Genomic DNA, 24,796 nt, shown 5'->3' with positions numbered 1-24,796 from the left:
CCTTTGCGCAGAAGACGGTACAAGGATCCAAATTTCGCCATTACACATCTGAATTCCAAAAACGTATCATTGGCTTACTTGTCTCCCATATTAACACTCCCTTCTTGAATAACTAAGCAGGATATGACAGGCCTTCACCTAAAATGATGTGATGTGTTTTAAACAGTTGTCTAACTACGACTACAGAAAACAATGACCAGCAATTTAGCTTCCTATTCAGAGTTTTCAGGGGGCCCTAAACTCCAGATCAGAATTTTGTCGGATACAGTGGAGTAACGACACTTGAGGGGGGGGAGGGAGGGCTGCAAGGTACATGGAGGGGCCCACATCCAGACTCAATCAGGAGCTCTCAGGCCAGGGTACAGTACTGAGGGGCCCCCTGGAGCTCGGGGGGTCCCCGTCCAATGCGGGGACTTATGTTGTTACGCCATTGATTGGATCCCAACCAATTCCCTTAGCTTATAGATAACTGAGCACTTATGTAATTCCTGTTTAATTCAACACATTTAAGGCATATACATATTTCTCAGCCTCGCATTCATGAGAGAAATAGATGCATGGCTACGTGCACATGCAGCAAAAATATTTAGCCGCTTAGTGATGAATGACATTTTTCAGGGTCACACCTCATCTGTATTCTTAGCCAAAAAAGTGTAAATGCTGCAGTGTTTGTAAAGCAGTAAATGTTCGCATTTTTCCTTCCCACATGGACAAACAGACTTTCCAAGGTAGATGAATTACTGTTTACAAGTGCGCATATGAATGCTCCAAATGAACAAAGTTGTGGAATATTTCAATTTAAAATGAGGAATAAAAAAAATATGTTTACCTTTTGTTCCATCCATGATTGTACGAAGGAAGACATACAAGGAACGGCTGCCCATTTGGAGAAGTAATTCATATCCATGAAACAAACTTATACAAAGAGCATAATCGCCTTCAAGTATACCTTGTTCACAACCCTAAAGGGACAGAGAACAGCAGTGATGACATGCAAGGTGCATATGCAGGTACACAATATGTCCCTAACACAATTACATTTAGTCAAACAAAAGGATGATGGTTTACTTGGCACCAGTCCGGAAACGACTAGTGCCACAATCAGAAAATCTATTTTTAGACAAATGAACATCAAGGTAGCTATGTGTTGGAGATAGAGTGTCTAAGAATGCTACTATTTAGGTTTATGACAAACGACATAGAAGCACTGTTCTGGGCAGCCCTCCAGCACCTCGTACCATAAGAATAGTCCAAGGGATACCCACCTACTTCCTACCTCAGAGAGGCAACCAAAGCACAGGCTCTGAAAGGCATGTTGGATATGAGGAGGGATATAACATATGGGGAAACTAGATCAATGATGGACAGGTTAAGGTTTGTTCTTGCTCGTTACATCTATATGGTTAAGAACACTAAACAAGAAGTGAACCAGATTATAAAGAGAAAAACCACAAAACGAATAGTTGACGATCTTATTTTGAAAAGGCTTAGTACCGCCTTTGAACAACATATCCACTAGGCAGAAAAAACTTCGCAATGTATCTACTGTTTCAGAATACTGAATATCAGAGGTACAGGAAAAGCATGACAAGTTACTTAATTGGCACTTAGCCCAAGCAGAAAGATTTTCCATCTCTGGCAATCAAGATGTCTTTAGATCGGTTTAAATGTCTTAGCAGCTTACTTTAAAATACCAAAATGTTTGTGCGGCACCTCTGCGAGGCCAGTAACTCGTCTAATTATGAGCTAAAATTCAACAAATAAAGTCTCAGGACACTCATAAAAACTATGGTGCTCCTACATCAATGGCTCAGGTAAGATTGTTATTATGGTTATAAGAAAGGACACCACAGAGAATGTAGGTATCCTGGTTAGTCCAGGATCTTTCACATAAGTACATCCTAGGAGAAAAGAGTAAACAGTTAGTCTTCCTTCACACCCTCACTTCCTAATATTTTTGTAGTAAATCTGGGCGATGGATATGCAGTTAAATACTGATCAAAACGCTGCTTAGTCACAAACAAGCTTCTACACATGTCAGCAATTGGCAGACAAACTTACGACTAGATCGACATAATTATCAATAAAGACAAACAGGTGTAAACAAATCTAAAATACACCAGTTACAGGAAGAAAAGGAAATGGCAGAATCCCCTGCTCTCTTACTTTGAACAATAGAATATATTTCTTTGTTAAACGTAGGACACAAATACCATTTCTGCATCATGTGCCTTTTCCAAGTAGGAAACTATGAAACATGTTTACCTTAATGTTTGTAGGAGGGTTCTTTCTGAATTGATCTCTTGCAAGAACTATCTGGTATTTTGTCAGATTAGGAATATCTTTACTTGACAATAATTTATTACGAATCAGACGACCAGCAACTGCCTCTAACACCTGCAGGTACAAAAAAAATATTTTTCAGTGATCTGAATATACATCCAATATCTATATTCTCAGAACATGAGCATGAATGGCAATCATTTGGTCAATAATTAGAATTACAATTTCACATGGTCATTTTAAGAAGTTTAAACGGTGGATTAACCTCTCTGCTGCTGAGGATATTCCCCTGCTGTGCTGGTAAATCGTGAATCCCATTGTTTCATGACGAGCTGGGCTCGTCATGAGCGTGCGAGGAGGCTACACCATGACGAGCCCAGCTCGTCATGAGCGTCGAAGGGGTTAAGCAGGTTTTCAATGGAACAGATTAGAATAATTGTGATACAATAACACACCACCATCTGTACAATCTCATCCTCTCCCAAAGTAGTACCCTCTGATTTCAATCAGAACACAAAGCCAGTGCATCTCTGAGAGCCCAGTCAAAGCAGCCTAAAAATTCCTTTTTTACATAGCAACAGTGGGTAACTTTTATCACCCGTCATTCCTACATCGTAGCAGTGTATAACCAGATTTAAAATTATGGTCTCAGTAATATATACATAATACACCAATAATCAAAGGATTATGGGTCTCTCCATACCCAGTTCAAGCGGTCATTATCTACTTGCTAATGTAGTCTGTTCTGAACATTCTCTTCTTCCAGCTGCCTATAGGAGGACATGACCCTGAAGAGTGAAGATGGACATGCTCAGTAATTTTGTTTCTTGGTGAAAGAGCCATGGGCTATCACCTATTTACTTATAGGTGCAATACAAAGAAGTTACAGTATCTAAAGATAGAGTCGTTAGAATCTTGCTACTATAGAGATGCTTTATAGGGCTGCTCTCTGGTGCAAGAGTGGCTCAGACGGACGCATCGACATTTTGATGCAGCGCTTGGGAATGGTGGGGTTAAGAAACATTTAAGAAATAAGCATTTAGTCCCAATCACACTGGCAGGTAATGATTTAGCTAAGTGGTGGTATGATTCTGTTTCACAGTGGTCAGAATAGTTAAACACTGCCAGTGGAGGTGCAGAGATGTGGAGGATAATATCAAATGGGGCAGATGGTATTCCAACATAAAAAGCTTCAAGATAGTACCTGGGTGGTCACATTTGACAAAACAGGAGAACTCAATGAACTAGCTGCCAGATTTCTTGTGGTAAGTAAGGTAGAGCCTATGAAGCGATTGATCTAACACTGGCCTTACCTCTTAGCAAATAATTCCTAGACTCCACAGGTCAAATAGAAATGCGAGCTGAAATGGACAGGCCTAAAGCGGCTCTGGAGATTTGTAAACATTCATGCTCTCCTAGTGTGGAGGGTGGGACAGGATCATTGTTCATTTTAATGGTTCAAGAGTCAGACATCCATCTGGGTCAAATTTAGTTTCCCGGATTTGTATGTTGAAAATTGTATACTCGCTGGCACAAGCCCAATATAACACAGGTAAGAGAATTACTAGAGAGCAGTGGCTTTAGCTCTTTGTCAGTGTGATTTGCAAGCTTGGGTCACAGAGACCAGATTAAATGCTCTTAAAGGGATGACACACGATAATAAATCTCAGCAATTTCAATTTACTTAGGCTAGTTTCCCAGTCTGGTCTCCAGTGAAGAAAATAATGGAATTAAAAACCTCGAAACCACTTAAAAAAAACTTTTTTGAACAAACCTCATCTTACTTTAAAAGTAGACTTCATCCGTGTGGTCCCAGTAGCACCTAGAGAGGCAGTGAGTGTTTATTCAGCCACGCACATTCAAGCAGAGCGGGATTTGGGGGTCTTACAACTTATTGCCACATGCTCTGTAGAGTAATGTATCTGACCACCTGAGGAATAATGCAACAGCACACAACATTTAATTAAGTTCAAATCTGACTTTTCTAATTTCTGCTGCTCTGGAAATGTGTAAGCAGTAAATTCGTTCTAAGGGTATACTGAGATTAATAAATCAGGTTGCCCTTGTTGCTGTGTTTTGATGGGTCCTGCCAAAGCTTATGATTGCCTACTCAGTCTTTCTCTCATAGATGGCTGTCCAATATGGTCTACAGGGCATGAAAGTACTGTATGGCATCAGATTCAGATAGTCTGTTTTTATATAGGTGGGCCAAGAGCTGTAAAGGAGATTATGAAGTGGGTAATCAATTTGAAATATACACAGGACATACAGCCAAGGAGGAGGATTTTAATTGCATGATTAAAGACCATATCATCTTTACTTCAGAAGGCAAGCCAGTACTAAATGCTATTGTTTAGGTGATTGTAGTGTGTATAATGCTTGTACTCGATTTAATTTCAGGTAGCTAAGATCTTCAATACTTTCTGATTTAGATCCAAGCTTCTTCTGGAATGGTAGATGTGGTATTTATTACAGCTGCAAAGAGCACTGGTGCCTATTATGGCATTTTGGGCGATACAAAGATGTGCAAGGGCTTAACCGGAGACTGAAGTCCAATCTGGGACAGAGAGCTGGGAGTCTTACAGCAGTGTTGTGCATCATTGGACTTTTTGTAGTAGATATTTATTTATTTATTTGAAAGTTTTATATAGCGCGCACAAGATCTTTGCAGATATCAGAGCGCTTTACAGACGAAGGGAACAGCGTGTGAGTAAACTAGCAATTGGGGTGGGGAAGATACAAGTGGGAGCATAGTCAGCCATATACATCAATAATAATACAAGTGCAATATAATTGATAGCGTAAACACTCAGGCAGGTCAATAACATGCGTCATACAGAAATGCAAAAAAGATTAGTAACACTGAATGGTGTACCGTCTGTGAATATCATCCCCAGTAATAATTCAAGTGTATTTAGCCATGAGGATAGCCTTTACTTCTCTCTTAAAAAGCATGGTAGAGGAGATGAGTCTGATTTCAGGGGGGAGTGAGTTCCAGCTCCTGGGTGCCATTCCTGAGAAGGAGCGTTTATAAGTTTTTTCCTTGCGGAATCTTTGGGGCTTTAGCAGAAGGTTGTTTGTGCCTCTGGTGTTCCTAGAGCCTCCGGAAATCGTCAGCTTTTGGGCGAGGTATCCGGGTGAGCTCAGGTGGTTAGCCTTGTGCGTGATGCAGGCGATTTTCAGATGAATTCTGGCTTCAAAAGGCAGCCAGTTCAGGGCTCTCAGGTCAGGGGAAATGTGTGAGTGTTTTCTTGAACCGGTGATGAGTCTCGCTGCAGCGTTTAGAGAAGCTCTTATGGGTGCCGTGGTAGTTAGGGGGAGACCGCAGAGGGCGATGCTGCCGTAATCTATTCGAGGGATGACTAGAGCTTGTACCGCAGTTTGGAGATCTTTGGCTGGAAGGAAGGGTTTGAGTTTCCTTAGGGTATTGATCTGATAGTTCGCCCCTTTAGTTGCTTTGTTGATGTGTTCCTGCATGTTGAGGTTGGTGTCAAGTGTTATTCCTAGAGATTTTGCTGAGTCCACAATGATGGGCTGAACATTGAGTGCGGTTAGGTGTTTAAGCCAGATTTGAGTGCTAGTGATCTTCGCAGGAGGTGAGATCAAGAGGAACTCTGTTTTAAGAGCATTGAGCTTGAGGTGATTAGCAGCCAACCATGATTGGGTGCTTCTGATCGTTGAATTCAAGAGCATAATGTCTTTGGGTGATTGTACTTTTAGATAGAGTTGAGTGTCATCGGCGTACATGTGGAATTGTACCTTGGATGCTTGTAGCAAGGTGGTGAGAGGTTCCATAACTAGGTTAAACAAAGTTGGGGATAGGGAGGATCCTTGTGGGACGCCTAGCGTTACGGGTATTGGCGAAGACATCAAGTTGTTACTCTTGAATTTCTGCGTTCTGTTGTGTAGAAAGGACGTGAACCACTTGAGCACAGTTCCAGATATACCCATTCTTGAGTTTAATAGGTCAAGTAAGTTCTCATGTTTGACGGTGTCGAATGCAGAGGAGAGATCGAGAAGGATCAGGAGGCAGGTATCGTTTTGATCTAGGATTTGAAGGGCGTCGTCAATTATGTGTATCATAGCAGTTTCTGTACTGTGGTCCGCTCTGAAGCCTGATTGATGGGTGTTGAGTAGATCAAACTGATTAATGTGTCTAGCCAATTGAGTTTGTGGGCAATTTTCGAGCAATTTGGCGAGAGTCGGAATGTTGGTAATGGGACGGTAATTATTTAGATCAGAGGGGTCGGCAGTAGGTTTCTTTAGTAGAGGTGTGACTTGTCCAACTTTCAGGGAGTCGGGGATGGACCCTTGTTGAAGTGAGCTGTTGATAATTTTAGTCCAAAGTGGGAGGAGCGACGGGGTAAGGTCTTTGACAGCGTTGGCAGGAAGGGGGTCCGTGGGGTGGTTGGCTGGTTTCACAGTACTGAGCAGTCTACCAATTTCTTCTTCCGAGTAGGTGGCAAAGGATGACCACGTAGCATTGTTTTTTGGTTCAGTGGGTGCTGTACAGAGGGGTTTGGGGTAGAGACTTACGTCAATGAGGAGATCGTTCTTTATGTTGTCTGTTTTTTGGATAAAGAAGGAAGCGAAGTCTTCACAGGAGGGTGCATCGCCCAGAGTACTGAGTGGTTGGGGTTGTTCCTTGGATTGTGTTCTGATTAGCTCAAACAGCTTTCTCGGACGATTTTTGGCATGGTCGAGCTGACAGCTGAAGAAGTCTGATTTTGAGCGTTTTATTTTCCTGAAGTAGGCATTTCTCTTTTTCTTCAGCATTTTTAAGTGCAGTGCAGAGGGAGCAGATCTCCAGGTGCGCTCTGCCAATCTCATGGCCCGTCTATCATCATTGAGACTCCCGTTGTACCAAGGATTGGATATTTTTGTGGATGCTCTTTTTAGCTGCAGTGGTGCAGCTTCATTAACTAAGGCGGTCATAGCGTTGAGATAGTGATCCGTCAAGGATTGGACATCCGTCATGCCAGTGGGAGGAAGTAATATATTGCAGCTGTTGGGGGGTAGAGAGTTTGGGTTGAGTTTTTTCAGGTCTCTTTTCCAGACTTTGGGCTTGACTGATTGAGCTGGGTTAGCTTTGACTTTTTCATTGATGAAGAACGTGACAATGTGATGATCTGACCAGTCACAGGGTTTGATAGATTCGAGTTGGATAGAGTCTTCTTTGGATATGATAAGGTTGATGATAGAGCCTTTCTCGTGGGTCGGGCTGTTGCATATTTGGATGAGGTCAAGGGCGTCGAGGAAGTTTTTAAGACTGTTTACCACCGCGTCATTCTGATCGTTCCAGTGGAGGTTGAAGTCACCAAGGTATATTTGTGTGTGAGTTGTCGCCCTGAATTGGTTGTGATCAAATCCATAATTTGTTGCGAGAAGGTGAAGTTGTCCCCAGGTGGGTGGTAAATGCCGTGGAGAGAGCAAATCGGTTTGCCTTCACTGATAATATCAAGGCACATGTATTCATAGGAGGTTGGGGAGGGTAGGGAGGGAGAAATTACTTTCGTGACAGAGAGGTTACTTCTGTGTATACAAGCGATTCCCCCACCTTTTTGATCAACCCTGTCTAATCTGGTGATGTGGTAGTTGGGGGGAACCAGTATGTCCAAGCAGGTGTCCTGAACTAGTGTTCATTTGCAGAGTCAGAATACAGCAAGGGTTTTGGTAGTTTATACATATTGTGGGAAACTCGTAATTGGGCACAAATTGCACACCTGCTAAACTACGAACCCCATGCAACACCGCATATTTTCGCCTATTTGAGGAGGAGGGGTGTAAGAGGACTTTAAAAAATACATTTCCAAGCCCTGCCCCCGTCATGAGAAATACTATTCAAATAATGTGTTCTGTGTTACATGCACCACCAGGAAACGGACCTTGCACCTTTAATCTAAGAGAAATGGACAGATACTCTAGGCAAGGTCTACAAAACAATTTGCGGATACATTCCTTTCTTGCTCCACTTTTAATGCAACAAAATAGTCTCTCTGCATATCTCCACAATCTTGCCAAGCATGTTGGATAAAACAAAGGTTGACATGGCAGCCCCAGGCTCACTCCTCCTTTTGGACTCTAGCCACAACTTCAAAAATTGAGGGGTTAATCCAGCGTCCGCAAATTTTAAAGGTTAGGTGAAAACCCCTGTCATTTGATTTTAGACGTTTATGTTAACCTTGAAAACGAGGTCATACTTATGTCAGAATGACAGAAGAGCAGGTTTCAATTAATTAAATCACTTATCCTATGTAATACCTTGGAGCGGAGCATCAGATATTGTTTAATTCTTAGAAACGAGAGCGGTTGCTGTTTTAATTTAATCTTCACGACTACCCGAACGAGCAGCATTTTTTTCCGTACAGAAAAGTAGGTCAGCACAAGAAAGGCTGCAACCGCTGAAGATGCACCGCATTGTGTGATCTAATCACCTTCCGCCCAGCGAGCACCGGCCGCCTCTTACTAAAGACAGCAGGGCGCGTGCTGCGGTCACCTGGAGCGCAGGAACGGGATCCTTTGTGGACAGTAAACATAACCTACTTAGGAAACACGAAATGGGAGGCAGCTGCAAGATGGCGGCGCAATGTCACCAGTGGCGCAGATCCTTTCTAACACAACCACCAAAAGCTGATACATGCTAAAAACACTGGGCTTTGGAAAACACAGGGAAGAGGGTTCTAACGCCCAGGCGGCGCGCCTCTATCTTTACCTGTCAAAAATAAAGTACTCGTTCAAGCAAGTACTGGTAAGGGGCATTTACGAACGACGTGCGTCTAGTGGCGTAACTGTCACATAAAAAGAACTGACGGCTTAACAAATACCAGATGTAAGGAAAAAGATTCAATTTGTTTGAAAGGCACGTCGCCGTGGGTATGCACCTGGTACAAATTATCGATCAGCAGATGAGAAAGATTGGTGAACTAGTGTTTTTTCTTCCTTATTTAGCAGCCTGTGGTCCCAAAAGAGACCCTCAAATTGCTTATTTCTCAGGTGAAATGGTGGACGCAATTACGAGAATTATTGATACAAAGTGGAGTGCACAGGGGTTCCCTATGTTTGAGCGGTCTGTCTGTCAGTGTTCTACAACCTCACCTGAGCACAAGGACACGTTGCACGTAGTAACAGGCCATCTGGTTAGGGGACAGAATTGTAAAGTAAGACATACCTTTTGTAAGCAAAACTAAACAGTAGGTCATCCTGCCAAACGTGTAATTTCCCTTACTTCCTTCCCTAGTTTTTCAGCCATTAAAATGGCCTTTTAAACTTCGGCCAGTATATGCTGGAACAGTCCTCCAAACCCATAAATCATGCTGATCTTGTCAAAGCCAGTTCTTCCCACAACTCGTGACGTTGTTAAGGTTGAGATTTTAATTATTGTCTGTCGGCAATGCGCAATGATTCTGCAGCAGAATTTCTATGTTTTTACCACTGCTCCTAACACTACCCCTGCTTAAATGCAGTAACTGTTGAACAGTTTTAATTAAGCTCATTTTACTTCTCCCACCCATGTGGAGCTCGAACTTCTGCCCGATTACTTTATGTCAAGGGTTCAGATACCTGGGAGTTGATTTGAGATATATTTTATGTAAGTGGGTGCAGGGGTAGACTAGTTCACTTATGGCCTAGTTTATATCTTGGCGTTAAGCTTACTCCGTCGCAATGTAAGTATTCAGAAATAGCAGATAACAATCTGTTTCTATTGGCTTCTGATAATACAATATAATTGTTCATTCTCCATTGAGACCTATGTTTGGAAATGTCTGAGGGTTAAGCCAAATGAGATTAAAGCAGGTTCTAAAACATTTATAGGTTCTAATGTAGGGTTGGAGAATGAGTGGCATAAGTTCCTAGAGGAAAGTAAATAGTCTGTACTGTATTATGTAGAATGATCATTAGAATAAAAAGTTAAGTCCTTACCAGTGGGGTGACAGAGCCTCCAATAATCAATTAATTTATTATTATGTAGGAATGCTTTAAACTTTGTGTGGGACCTTGGAGAACGGAATTTCACTATCGAAATTCTACCTAAAAGTGGGTCTAATATTATATTACCCTCACCTCTTATGATAATAGGTACATTTCCAATAAGCAAAGTTCTGAAAAAACTGCTTTCCAATATTAGAATCATCTTGTGTAGGGGCATAGATATTAAAGAAGTGCATGGGGTATTTGTCAATTAATGTTGGAAAATACACATAACCAACATCAGAATCATGTTAGCAATGCACAATGGTACATTGTAACTTCCGAGAGAAAAATATGGCCACACAATTTTTATGTGCCTGTGCAGGTGATGAGACTTTACCCAACCCACAATTTCATTTATATAGGCAAAAATATTATCATTAGTGGTCAGTGGGCCACGCTTTGTCCCACAGAACGCACACATAGTGCAGATGCAATATGTAAGGGATCCAGTATCTGCACTAATGCTTTTAAACCAAAAAAGCAACAAGCATTGGTAAAGGCAATAGGTCTCACCTATGAGACCCATTTACTTTGCCAGTCTTTTTTTAGCCATGCTGCACGGCATCGTCACTGCTGTTCAGAATGGCAAATAAAAATGTGATGACGCGGTTTCATTTTGTAGGCGAGCACATGTGTTTAAAACACATGCACATGCCTCCAAAAGACCAGGCCATTTTTTTCTTTTCAATTCTCGGTCCGAGATGGATCAGTACATTACAAAAAAAAAAATTGTGTGAAAGTGCTTTAAAATAATGAAATAGAATGAGTGGGTTGCAGAAATGGGTTTAGGATATGCAACACTGCGGGGGACAAGCCACATGAGGGAGAGATCACAGGGCAAATTGAGAAACGCATGGGTGAAAGAGCAACATGGAGGACAGTGGGCAAAGCACATAGGAGAGGGAGAAATGAGTGTCGGTGTGGGGAGAGAAGCAAGTGGGTGAGAAAGGGCAATGTGGTGGGGATGAGAAGCAAACAAGGAAGACAGCCGGAAAATACATGCACTTATGTAGTGCTAAAACAAAAACAAAAAGTAGTTTCAGAAAAGGGAGCACAGAAAGTATAAAAGCCATCCAATCAAAGAGATGGGAGGGACAAACAAACGCAAGACGGATAGGATGAAACAAGGAAAGCCATTGAACAGAGAGAAAGCAAACAGGAGTGTCAGTAAAACAAGCCAATGGTAAGCAATGGGCAGTCTTTAAACTCAAACCAGGTAAACTCTTGGGAATCCCACAGTATGTCTTTGCAAGCAGACAGCTGTCCATTTCAGTTGAATCTTTCAGGGAAGCTCTCCAAACCACATTACTCTGTCTTCAAGTGGTGTCAATTTCCACTATGACTAAATCTGACAAATGTGTATTCTCTGGGAGAAGTATACAACTGAAGGGAATCTAAGGTGAATTAGAATAAAGAAAGGGTAATCAGGAAGGGGGAGGGGGTTAAGGGCAGTGTGCACAAAGAAGCTGACCCTGGGCGTGCAAAACAATAGAGCGGTAGTCGGCAAACTTTTTAAGGCCCCCTTCCCCTGTGTAAAAAAATAAATCAAATAAATCATCAGGGTCGTCTAGAAAAAAAGACATTACTGATGCCCATTACATAACAGATCGTTTTAATTTCACTACAAACACAGCACTGTTAAGCATGATATTGGTCTTGGTTCTCTACGAGCCTGGTAAATGCTCCTCTTCGCTAGTGCCTGGTACTCCCGATGAGATTATATTCAACCTCCCGTGCCCCATGGAGGCTGCCCCAAATTTGAAAAACCTCTGTCGTAAAGACACCGCCATGAGGGCACAGAGGTTAAATTGTGGAGTGGTGGCAGAAGGCTAGAGGTTTGACATTAGTATGCACACAAAAGAGGCGTGCATCAGGTTTGTCAAGGTGAAGAAAACTGCAATTATAGACGCCGAGGGGAGATATGTGTGTGGTGAGGGTAGAAACCTTGACATAAGTATGCACAAACAAAACAGGCTCAGAAAATATATTTTGTTTCAAAGAATGTGTCCTATATGCACCAATTATCCAGTTGCCTTAACATCCAGGAATGTAAAAAAATACGTAACTACAGTGAGTGTAGTTTGCTGCCTTGTGTTTAATTTTGTTGTGCATTGTACTTGGAAATTGTACATTTTCAGTCATTTCCTTAAAATACTTCCGTTGTTTCAGCAGATTGTATCTTTTCATGCAGATGTCTGATAAAATTTTACTAGATTTTGAATGTTTTTAATGTAACTGAGATAATGTCTAACTGAATAAATGAGGACTTTGCAGAGTGCACTTTCACCTGTTAGGGTATCCTGGCGTGGGGGGTAGGTGGGGGGAGGGGCTGAAGGAAAGCCTTAATCAAGGGCTTTCAAGACTTCAGTGACTGCCAGGAGAGTCAATTATGTGGTATAATTTAGTCTGAGGGTGGCAACTGCAAGATGCTGGATGGAATGCTTGAATAAATTTCAGCCACTGGCAATTGTTCAAGGCCGCACTCCATTCCATTGTTTTTTGCCAGCCATGCCACCTCAGTTTGGACCCAGCTATAAGCAAATCAGTCTTAACCCTGCTCCAGAGGGTGCAGTCCAGCCCGTACTGCCAGGCCAGGTCTTCCCTGAACGAGAACACAAGCAACTTAAGATCTGTTTTGCTCCGATTGAGGCTCTTCAGTTGGGTGTATCTTGGTTCCAGATGCACAATGAGCACAGACCTATGTCTGGGCATACCAGCTGCCAAGCTATACCCGACTGCTGATGTACCCCAGTAAGGGGCAGGATGAGGCCAATGAGTCTTTTAAAAAACAAAATGGGCATGGAGTACTGGCAATAGAAGCGGAAAAGTATATACTCAAGTACACTTTGTGGATTGCCAAAAGCAAAGACAGGTGTGTCACTTTGGAGTAGGACACTGATCACTAGCCCACCAGAAATAATTGAAGGTGTGTGTTGGGACAGAGAAGAACCCCTGCATGGTGATGGACGTGTACCCCTTGACCGGAGTGCTCAGCTGCATTGGTATCTGGATCACTGGTACTGAGCTTCGCTCATGGGCGAACACGGATCATGCCTGTGTGCTATGACCTGTGTGTGTGTTCTGGTGATGTGGTCTATTCAGACCGAGAAGAGCACACCAAGCGCTACCCTGGGAGTGGTAGAGGGCTACTGCCCTTACCTGGAGTTCAGTAACATGAGCACGGAGGTGGCAGCATACCCATTTCGTGTTTAACTGTTTTGTGTGAACATGCCATTTCCTTTTTAGGTCTCGGCCTGCGTAGGCTGCGCTTGCGCAGTCTCGCCGGCGAGATCTTATGTTTTCTAGAGTGGGGCTTGAACCCGCCCCTCTTCTCCATTGTCTGGCTTCCTAAACGGAGGCCAGCCATTGGAGAAGAGGGGCGTCTGTCCATTTAAGCCCCGTCTTTTTGGGATTGAGGGGTGTGTTTTTTCGTTTCTTTCTCTCTTCTTCCCATTGGCTGGAATTTTACATTCCAGCCAATGGGAAGAGGAGAGAAAGAAAAACATGCCCCCAGTCGGAAAATGACGGGGCTTTTCTGAGAGTAATTTCTGCTTGACCGCCGCCGGAAGAAGTAGAGAAGCTGCCGGTGCGGGGCTCCCGTCGTTAAGGGAGAGCCCCGCAGACGCCCCTGGTGCAGCCCGACGGCGCGAGGCACATTGCCGGTGCCTGCCCCACCACGAGAGAAGCAAGAGAGAACGTCCGAGTCCTCCGTCCCAGCCGATGAGTGCTCGCTTTTCTTGCCTCTGCCCCCTGTTTGTGCTCGCTTTTCTTGCCTCTGCCCCCTGTTTGTGCTCGCTTTTCTTGCCTCTGCCCCTTGTTCATCTTCCTAATCCTCGTCGCCTTCTTTCCCCCCACCCCTCTTCTCACCTCCTCTCCTGGGCTCTCCCGTCCTGGCCGAAGCGCTCTCTGGCTGCCGCCGCTGCTGCTGGGCTCTGTGTGGAGGGTTTGCATTTACCCTCCTTCTACCGCCTCCTCCTCCCCCCCCCCCCCCCCCCCCCCATCACGCCCGCACATCTCGGCCACATTCCATGGGCCCTGGGAGTCGCGCACGCCAGTCAGCCCCAGTACGGCCCCCCTCATGCCGGCGCCATAGAGTTGGCGCCCACCGCGGGCAGAGCGACCCCGTCGCGCAGAGCTCTCTGGGATACGGGGTGTCTAGGGCAGTTCCGGATTACCTGCTGCGGCCCGAGCGTTGGTCCTGAGAGGTGAGGGGGCGTGGGGCTGGCCGAGTTGGGGCGCACTGCGGGGGTAGAGGCCTTGGAGGGGCCTGGGGGTGCTGCCACGCCCTTGTGCCGCGTGGGCTTAACAAGGGGTGCATGGGGGCGGGGTGTACACCGGGTAGGCGAAGAGAGGGCATGGCCAGTGTGACGGGGCGACTGTGGCGTTACTGGGCAGAGGTGGGCGTGTGGTTGTGATCGTTTTTAGTGCCTCTGTTCCCTGCTTGTGATCGTGTTTTAGTGCCTCTGTTCCCTGCTTGTGATCGCATTTTTAGTGCCTCTGTTCCCTGCTTGTGATCGCGTTTTTAGTGCTTCTGTTCCGTGGTTGTGATCGTGTTTTTAGTGCCTCTGTTCCCTGGTTGTGATCGCTTTTATCTGCTCTGCCTCCTGGTTATGTTATGTTATGTTATTTATTGTCTTTTATAGCGCACGGCTACTCAAAAAGAGTGTCCCGGCGCTTATATTGGAACCTGTAACAGAGTAACACAACACAGTGATAAAAAGCAGATCAACAGAAACAAAGAAACAGGATAAGCAACCTAGAGGGCAAAGAGCCAAGTTTTAAGGCCCTTCCTAAAGGTAAGCAGATTAGTGGCACCACGCAAAGCCAGAGGCAAAGTATTCCACAACTGTGGCGCTAGCAGCCCAAAGGAGCGGCCTCCAATACGAGCCCTTTTTACTCGCGGGACCACCGCAAGAAACAGAGATTCAGATCTTAGGGATCGAGCCGGATGGTAAAAGGCGAGTCTCCTTTGGAGATACTTTGATCCCACAGCATGAAGAGCCTTGTAGGCCAAGGTCAAGGCCTTGAAAACTATCCGCTTCCGGATAGGCAGCCAATGGAGTGACTGCAGAAGGCCAGCAGCACTGGCTCGCCTATTCAGGCCATAAATGGCCCTCGCGGCCGAGTTCTGGACGACCTGCAGCCGCTGCAAGAGATATTCCGGCAGGCCCAGATAGAGGACGTTGGAATAATCCAGTCTTGAGCCAATCAAGGCCTGCACTGTCATCTTCCTGTGCTCCTCTGAAAGTAGAGGCAGAAACTTCCGGAGCATCTTGAGGAGACCGAAACATGTTCCCGTTAGACCAAGGATCTGAGATCTTAACGTCAGACCCTTATCCATCTTAACCCCCAAGTTCTTAGCCAACTGGGACGAACAAGACGGGGGGAACATATTAACAGGCCACCATGCCTGCCAATCCGGATCAGATGGACAGCCGAAGAAGAGTACCTCAGATTTATCTGAGTTGCACTTGAGGCTGTTCAGCTGGAACCATTTAAAAACAGCCCCAAGGCAATCACGGATACTCTCTCCATCAAAATCTCCTCCTTTCCTGCACGAGAAGAGGAGCTGGGTATCATCGGCGTAAGATACGATCTGGGCCCCAAAAGACTCCGCCAATGCCGCCAAAGGGGTCATAAAGATGTTAAAGAGAGTCGGGCTCAACACAGAACCCTGCGGAACTCCGACTCCCAAAGGCGGCATCACGGCCGAGCTAGGTGAGGCCCAGACCGTTTGTCGGCGGCCAGCCAAAAATGATCTAAACCAACTGAGCACCGTCCCCCTCAGACCGATCTCATAGAGTCTGGCGAGAAGGCCCCCATGGGGGACGGTGTCAAAGGCCGCCGACAGATCCAACATGACAAGCATGGCTTTACCCCCCGAGTCCAGGACCTCTTTAATGGCTTCAGACACCTCCAAAAGCGCAGTCTCGGTGCTTAGGTTGGGGCGGAAGCCAGATTGAGTAGAGTGCAGTACATTATGAGATTTCAAAAAATTGGAAAGCACAATATGCACATGCTTCTCCAGGATCTTCGTAAGCGCGGGGAGGAGAGAAATAGGCCTGTAGTTGGCCAAGACTTCCGGATCAAGACCAGGCTTCTTAAGCAAAGGAATGACCATAGCCTGCTTCCAGGCCTGCGGAACCACTCCCTGACTCAAAGAGAGGTTCAGGAGTGGATTCGCCAGCGGATTTATAACTTCCGCCATTTTTGCCAAAAATTTGGCCGGGCATGGGTCAAGAGGCGACCCAGGTTGTGCTCGCTTTTCTTGCCTCTGCCCCCCTGGTTGTGCTCGCTTTTCTTGCCTCTGTTCCCTGGTTGTGCTCGCTTTTCTTGCCTCTGTTCCCTGGTTGTGCTCGCTTTTCTTGCCTCTGTTCCCTGGTTGTGCTCGCTTTTCTTGCCTCTGCCCCCTGGTTGTGCTCGCTTTTCTTGCCTCTGTTCCCTGGTTGTGCTCGCTTTTCTTGCCTCTGTTCCCTAGTTGTGCTCGCTTTTCTTGCCTCTGCCCCCTGGTTGTGCTCGCTTTTCTTGCCTCTGCCCCCTGGTTGTGCTCGCTTTTCTTGCCTCTGCCCCCTGGTTGTGCTCGCTTTTCTTGCCTCTGTTCCCTGGTTGTGCTCGCTTTTCTTGCCTCTGCCCCCTGGTTGTGCTCGCTTTTCTTGCCTCTGTTCCCTGGTTGTGCTCGCTTTTCTTGCCTCTGTTCCCTGGTTGTGCTTGCTTTTCTTGTCTCTGTTCCCTGGTTGTGCTCGCTTTTCTTGTCTCTGCCCCCTGGTTGTGCTCGCTTTTCTTGCCTCTGCTCCTTGGTTGTGCTCGTTTTTCTTGCCTCTGCTCCCTGGTTGTGCTCGTTTTTCTTGCCTCTGTTCTCTGGTTGTGCTCGCTTTTCTTGCCTCTGCCCCCTGGTTGTGCTCGCTTTTCTTGCCTCTGTTCCCTGGTTGTGCTCGCTTTTCTTGCCTCTGCCCCCTGGTTGTGCTCGCTTTTCTTGCCTCTGTTCCCTGGTTGTGCTCGCTTTTCTTGCCTCTGTTCCCTGGTTGTGCTCGCTTTTCTTGCCTCTGCTCCCTGGTTGTGCTTGTTTTTCTTGCCTCTGTTCCCTGGTTGTGCTCGCTTTTCTTGCCTCTGCCCTCTGGTTGTGCTCTCTTCTCTTGCCTCTGCCCCCTGGTTGTGCTCGCTTCTCTTGCCTTTGCTCCCTGGTTGTGCTCACTTCTCTTGCCTCTGCCCCCTGGTTGTGCTTGCTTTTCTTGCCTCTGTTCCCGGTTGTGATCGTTTTTCTTGCCTCTGTTCCCTGGTTGTGATCGCTTTTCTTGCCTCTGCCCCCTGGTTGTGCTCGCTTTTCTTGCCTCTGTTCCCTGGTTGTGCTCGCTTTTCTTGCCTCTGTTCCCTGGTTGTGCTCGCTTTTCTTGCCTCTGCCCCCTGGTTGTGCTCGCTTTTCTTGCCTCTGTTCCCTGGTTGTGCTCGCTTTTCTTGCCTCTGTTCCCTGGTTGTGCTTGCTTTTCTTGTCTCTGTTCCCTGGTTGTGCTCTCTTTTCTTGTCTCTGCCCCCTGGTTGTGCTCGTTTTTCTTGCCTCTGTTCTCTGGTTGTGCTCGCTTTTCTTGCCTCTGCCCCCTGGTTGTGCTCGCTTTTCTTGCCTCTGTTCCCTGGTTGTGCTCGCTTTTCTTGCCTCTGTTCCCTGGTTGTGCTCGCTTTTCTTGCCTCTGCCCCCTGGTTGTGCTCGCTTTTCTTGCCTCTGCCCCCTGGTTGTGCTCGCTTTTCTTGCCTCTGTTCCCTGGTTGTGCTCGCTTTTCTTGCCTCTGCTCCCTGGTTGTGCTCGCTTTTCTTGCCTCTGCTCCCTGGTTGTGCTTGTTTTTCTTGCCTCTGTTCCCTGGTTGTGCTCCCTTTCTTGCCTCTGCCCTCTGGTTGTGCTCTCTTCTCTTGCCTCTGCCCCCTGGTTGTGCTCGCTTCTCTTGCCTTTGCTCCCTGGTTGTGCTCACTTCTCTTGCCTCTGCCCCCTGGTTGTGCTTGCTTTTCTTGCCTCTGTTCCCAGTTGTGATCGTTTTTCTTGCCTCTGTTCCCTGGTTGTGATCGCTTTTCTTGCCTCTGCCCCCTGGTTGTGCTCGCTTTTCTTGCCTCTGTTCCCTGGTTGTGCTCGCTTTTCTTGCCTCTGCTCCCTGGTTGTGCTCGCTTTTCCTGCCTCTGCTGCCTGGTTCTGCTCGCTTTTCTTGCCTCTGTTCCCTGGTTGTGATTGCTTTTCTTGCCTTTCCCCCCTGGCTGTGATCGCTTTTCTTGCCTCTGTTCCCTGGGGCGTTACTGGGCCGAGGTGGGCGTGTGGTGAGGGGCAGTGGGTGCCCAGGGCATAGACGCCAGCGCACCGGCTGACCTGGACTGAGGGAAGCAACGGGTGAGCTCTGGGAGTTGGTGGGGGCCTCGAATAACCCATTTGTAAATAAGGAGAGTCCCCACGGTGAGGGTGTGTGTGTGGCTCTGTGTGTGTGGCTCTGTGTGTGGCTCTGTGTGTGTGGCTCGCTGTGTGTGTGGCTCGCTGTGTGTGTGTGTGTGTGTGGCTCGCTGTGTGTGTGGCTCACTGTGTGTGTGTGTGGCTCACTGTGTGTGTGTGTGGCTCGCTGTGTGTGTGTGTGTGGGGCTCGCTGTGGGTGTGTGGCTCTGTGTGTGCTAATACTCTCTAATGCTCACCTATTGCCATTGTAAATGACAATACGATGTATGTTTTAAAAAAAACAAAAAATGAAAAAAATGCCATTTGCAATGCCAATAGCTCTAACTTTAACAAAGCCGAGACCATTGCATTGTAAATGCTTGTTACCTGTGTGACTGGAGCGGTGCCTACTTGCCCACTCTTGTAGAGTTCGGAGGCTATGTACTTAACTCACTCTTGCAATAAATAATAACACTTCCCACTAACCTATCAACATTATCAATTGAATTAATCCAAAATGGAGAGACTTAAAACTATTTTTTCATTTATATTTTTTAAATACTTTTCAGGGTTCGTTTTCTAGCAATGGTTCTTCTTCTCGTGCACATCATTTTCATATGAACTTTTTAAATATAAAACATTTATATTAAAGTTTATGTGAAAATGAACTCCATCCATCACTTTTCCTTTTTATTCCGGCTCCAGCACATGAACAATTCTTTGTTTTATTTTGTTCCTATAATAAATGCTCAGAATTTCTAAATCGGTGTGGTGGTCTTCCAACTGACTACGCCCAAGCAGCCTAATGTCAAGTGAATTGGTCTTCACATAATTTACCAAAACATGAAGATGTGTGCATCCATTTCATGAGTAGGACAGTCTTGCTTCGCTTTACTCAAGTAAAGGGCCTTTCTTTCTGCAATAGTACTTTAGGCAAAGAATGTCAACATATTAGGAGCTGATAAGTCATCTACTCTGAATTTAACCAACCGAACGTGAGCGGCAGTGGCAATCAAGGGTCCCTCCGCAGGCAACAGATACTGGGATGAAGTCCCTCAAAAACAAGCATTGGTAACGCACAGACAACAGGCGAGACAAACAAAATGGACAACTGACAATAAGATGGTAAACAAGCAGTGACAGGCAGGTGGTGTTGGGAGGGAGGGGGTGTCACAGACTGGCTGCTGACTGCTGGGGAGAGAAAATCGTGACACATTTTACAAGTAATTTTTTCAGATTGGTCTGCAATGTTTGGGCTAGGACGTGAGAGCGAAGGAAACAAGCAGCCTGAGATTTATGGGCCTATGAGGGAGATAAACTATATGCGGTGTGTGGATGTTGCGAGAGCTGGCATGTATGGGTCCCGGAAAAGAGTTTTAAGTGTATGCGCTTGTCCTGCTGCTGTGGCGATGCCTTTGCAACGTTATTAGATGTGCTATAGTCTTTGGAATCATTGTACACGAAGCTGTATTTATGACGTTCTTACCTTAATGAAACACTCTGTATTTAGGGCACTGCTCTCCTCAATTTGGAACCTTGAAATGGAATGTAGCGCTATCCTCATGATCGCCTGCGTCCACCTCCAAACAGCACACTTTAGTGTAATCAAGGAAACGCTGTTCCCATGCGCTCACGGGGGCGCCCAGGGAAGTAAAATAGAAGAAGTGGTTATGGGTGGGTGCATGGTATGAAGGTAACTGACTAACGGAAACAAAGACAAATTCCCCTAAATAACAAGCATTGGCGGCCGCAAAAAAAAAAAATAATAATAATTGGCGCGAAATGAAGACAAGTCGGATGGGGTGGGGGCGGGGGCGGGGGAGAAGGAGAGTGAGCAGCCTTTGATAAGCGAGTGGGGAGGGGGGAAGGGGGGAGGAGAAACGAGAGACACGGCCCGCAAAAAAAATCGGCACAAAATGAAGACAAGTCGGATGGGGTGGGGGGCGGGGGAGAAGGAGAGTGAACAGCCTTTGATGAGCGAGTGGGGAGGGGGGAGGAGAAACGAGAGACACGGCCTGGCGGCAGTGAAAGTGAAACTCTTGGCATTGCTGTGGGGAGGGGGGAGGAGAAATGCGACACGGCCGAAAGCCTTTGATGCAGCAGGGGGCGGAGCGGATCCCTTTCAAGTGAAGCTGCTGGCGGCAGATGGCTGGCTTTCATGTGCACGCGCCTTTTAGGTCAATGCGCTTGCGCATTGAGCTTGCTTTTTACGGGCACAGCATCAAATCGCCTGATCGTTAAGCCCCTATATTCTCGCAAGCTCAATGCGCAAGCGCATTGACAGGCGAGACCTAAAAAGAGCAGCGTGTTGCATTGAGAAATTCACAAGACAAAAGAATTGCTAACAACCTATGTGATTAGCCTATTTTTTTTCGAACTAACAATTTACATAAATAATTTGGGAAATATCCGGGGGGAGAGAACCCCAGACTGTGCTGTGAAGCGGGCTGGCGTCGTTTTACAGATGAGTGAAGCACTGCCTCTCGGTTCAGACAGTGTGACAGTAGCAGGCTCTTCCCTGGATGAGACGGAAGCGTCACCGAGTGCAGCTGCTTTTATATATTACGTTTGATTTTAAGAAAGAGCAGCACCTCCAAGAGCAGAGTGACTGCTCAGGCCCCTCACACCCGCTACACCTGACGCGGCATCTCTTCTAGGACAGAGAGGGATCGGTCTCACAGAGGAAACTTTGCGCGCAGAATCACCTAAAACAGAGAGTAACGGCATCAGTCGCTCAGATTAGCTACCTAGCGCAGCTTTCCCTAGGGAAGAGAACGAGGGCGTCAGACGTCCTCACAGAGGAAGCAGGGGTTTAGCAAGGGCAGACTGAGACTGCACCGGACTCTCTCGGAAATGAGGCATGATGGAGTTCAGCATCTCGGCCGGGGCCCGGAGATACTTCACCTGCCTCTCTTACAGATAAGACAGGGAATGCAGAATGGCCCGTAAGAAAGAGAGTGACTGAGTGAGTACTCTCCACCTACAAGCAAGGAGTGCAGCATCCGCCATGGGGTAGACTGACTGCACCAGCCTCTCTCGCGTGTCAGCCAGGGAGTGCAGCGCCTCTCCTAATGCAGACAGCGCGAGCATCAGACCCTCTCACAAATAAGGCGGGAAGTGCAGCAGCTGCCTTGGATAGTCACTGCATCTGCTTCTCTCACAGATGAGGCTGGGAGTGCATCATCTCTCCTGGGACGGGGAGTGAGTGCGCCAGGCCCTCTCACTGAGGAGACAGGGAGTGCAGCATCTTCCCTGGGGCAGGGAGTGCACCATCTCCCCTGGGGCAGGGAGTGCAGCATCTCTCCTGAGGCAGGGAGTGCAGAATATCTCATGGGGCACGGAGTGCAGCATCACGGAGTGAGTGCGTCAGGCCCTCTCACTGAGGAGGCAGAGAGTGCAGCATCTCTCCTGAGGCAGGGAGTGCAGCATCACTCATGAGGCAGAGGGTGCAGCATCTCTCCTGGGCAGGGAGTGCAGCATCCCTCCTGGGGCAGGGAGTGCCGGATCTCTCCTGGGGCACGGAGTGAGTGCGGCAGGCCCTCTCACTGAAGAGGCAGGGAGTGCAGCATCTCTCCTGAGGCAGGGAGTGCAGCATCCCTCCTGGGGCAGGGAGAGAGTGAAGCGTCAGGCTCTCCCACACATGAGAAGGGGAGTCCTCCCCCTATCCCATGGCAGTAGGTGCACCTCCTCTCACAGATGAGAATAGAGTGCAGCATGTCTCGTCGGGCAGGGAGTGAGTGCGTCAGGCCCTCTCACAGATGAGGCCGAGTGCTGCAGTCGCGCGCCTGGCGCCTCCCCCTGTGAATAAGGGGCGGCGCGCGGCGGCAGCAGGCTCGGCCTACCCCGGCTGTAAACATCCCCTCCCCGCGCGCGCCTCCCGCGCCGCCTCCCTGCAGGAGCGCTTAAAGCCCGGCGCAGCCTCCGGACTCGGCGGCCACCGGGCACTCCTCGCGCACCTCGCCGGCATGCAGAGGGAAGGCTGTCGCATGAGCGGGGCCGGGGGGCCCGAACCCCCGGCCATGATCACCCTGGAGGACCTGGACAGCATGGCCGAGGACGCGGGCTCCGACTCAGCCTACAACAGCAACGGCAGCCTGGAGGAGGAGCCCATGGAGGACGAGCAGCAGGAGAGGCTCCTCAGCTACTGGCAGAGCGTGGGCCGGGGCCACCAGGTGGACGTGCCCGAGGGTAAGACCGCGGCGCGAGGGAGGGGGGGCGGAGGGAGCAGCTGTCGGTGCCAGGGACATGGCGGGGCCAGTGGGACCCCCAGCAAGCCTCACACCTCGGAGTAACCCCCGTAGAGAGGTGGGACACACAGCTGGCTCTGCAGGGAGAGGCAGCAGTACCGGTGACATCTCAACACAGCCTCCCAGCTTGCAGAGAGACTGGCAGATGTCAGTGCTGAGGGAGGCAGCAGTACCAGGCACACCCCCACTCAGCCCCCAGCTTGCAGAGAGACTGACAGATGTCAGTGCTGAGGGAGGCAGCAGTACCAGGCACACCCCCACTCAGCCCCCAGCTTGCAGTGAGACTGACAGATGTCAGTGCGGAGGGAGACAGCAGCACGAGTCACACCCCCACTCAGCCCCCAGCTTGCAGAGAGACTGACAGATGCCAGTGCTGAGGGAGGCATCAGCACTAGTCACACCCCCACTCAGCCTAGCAGCTTGCAGATAGACTGACAGATGTCAGTGCTGAGGGAGACATCAGCACTAGTCACGCCCCCACTCAGCCTAGCAGCTTGCAGAGAGACTGTCAGATGTCAGTGCTCAAGGAGACAGCAGCACTAGTCACACCCCCACTCAGCCCCCAGCTTGCAGTGAGACTGACAGATGTCAGTGCTGAAGGAGACAGCAGCACTAGTCACACCCCCACTCAGCCCCCAGCTTGCAGTGAGACTGACAGATGCCAGTGCTGAAGGAGACCGCAGCACTAGTCACACCCCCACTCAGCCCCCAGCTTGCAGAGAGACTGTCAGATATCAGTGCTGAGGTAGACAGCAGCACGAGTCACACCCCCACTCAGCCTCCCAGCTTGCAGAGAGACTGACAGATGTCAGTGCGGAGGGAGACAGCAGCACTAGTCACACCCCCACTCAGCCCCCAGCTTGCAGAGAGGATGTCAGTGCTGAAGGAGACAGCAGCACGAGTCACACCCCCACTCAACCTCCCAGCTTGCAGAAGCACTGGCAGATGTCAGTGCTGAAGGAGACAGCAGCACTAGTCACACCCCCACTCAGCCTCCCAGCTTGCAGAAGCACTGGCAGATGTCAGTGCTGAGGGAGACAGCAGCACGAGTCACACCCCCACTCAGCCTCCCAGCTTGCAGAAGCACTGGCAGATGTCAGTGCTGAGGGAGACAGCAGCACGAGTCACACCCCCACTCAGCCTCCCAGCTTACAGTGAGACTGTCAGATGTCAGTGCTGAAGGAGGCAGCAGCACGAGTCACACCCCCACTCAGCCCCCAGCTTGCAGAAGCACTGGCAGATGTCAGTGCTGAGGGAGACAGCAGCACGAGTCACACCCCCACTCAGCCTCCCAGCTTACAGTGAGACTGTCAGATGTCAGTGCTGAAGGAGGCAGCAGCACTAGTCACACCCCCACTCAGCCCCCAGCTTGCAGAAGCACTGGCAGATGTCAGTGCTGAAGGAGGCAGCAGCACTAGTCACACCCCCACTCAGCCTCCCAGCTTACAGTGAGACTGACAGATGTCAGTGCTGAGGGAGACAGCAGCACGAGTCACACCCCCACTCAGCCCCCAGCTTGCAGAAGCACTGACAGATGTCAGTGCTGAAGGAGGCAGCAGTACCAGGCACACCCCCACTCAGCCTCCCAGCTTACAGTGAGACTGACAGATGTCAGTGCTGAGGGAGACAGCAGCACTAGTCACACCCCCACTCAGCCTCCCAGCTTACAGTGAGACTGTCAGATGTCAGTGCTGAAGTAGGCAGCAGCACGAGTCACACCCCCACTCAGCCCCCAGCTTGCAGAAGCACTGGCAGATGTCAGTGCTCAAGGAGGCAACAGCACTAGTCACACCCACTCAGCCTCCCAGCTTGCAGAGATCTCTGTATTGAGCTATCACAACATATTTCACTGCTGGGGCTGGAGTGCAGCACCAGTGCCGCCTCCACTAAGCTT

The 24,796-nt window shown here is 48.1% G+C and overlaps 2 protein-coding genes across 3 annotated transcripts in view; one reads left to right on the top strand and one right to left on the bottom strand.

Moving 5' to 3' along the window:
* The window catches only part of FANCM (FA complementation group M), an 837,191-nt gene that overhangs the window by 496,718 nt on the left and 315,677 nt on the right, over nucleotides 1-24,796 (bottom strand). For both annotated transcript variants that reach the window (XM_078659682.1, XM_078659683.1), the window contains exons 5-6: nucleotides 2,266-2,397; nucleotides 830-962 (exon numbers count right to left, since the gene is read on the bottom strand). In XM_078659682.1, coding sequence (XP_078515808.1) covers nucleotides 830-962; nucleotides 2,266-2,397 — 265 coding nt within the window. The remainder of the gene's footprint in view (nucleotides 1-829; nucleotides 963-2,265; nucleotides 2,398-24,796) is intronic.
* Nucleotides 22,462-24,796, top strand: part of LOC144781056 (heme-binding protein 1-like) — a 102,889-nt gene continuing 100,554 nt past the window's right edge. The window contains exon 1 of the mRNA XM_078659681.1: nucleotides 22,462-22,843. Coding sequence (XP_078515807.1) covers nucleotides 22,621-22,843 — 223 coding nt within the window. The 5' untranslated portion in view covers nucleotides 22,462-22,620. The remainder of the gene's footprint in view (nucleotides 22,844-24,796) is intronic.

This window comes from Lissotriton helveticus, chromosome 9 (genome assembly GCF_964261635.1).
Source record: "Lissotriton helveticus chromosome 9, aLisHel1.1, whole genome shotgun sequence".
Taxonomy (NCBI): domain Eukaryota; kingdom Metazoa; phylum Chordata; class Amphibia; order Caudata; family Salamandridae; genus Lissotriton; species Lissotriton helveticus.
This window is presented reverse-complemented; position numbering and strand designations above follow the sequence as displayed.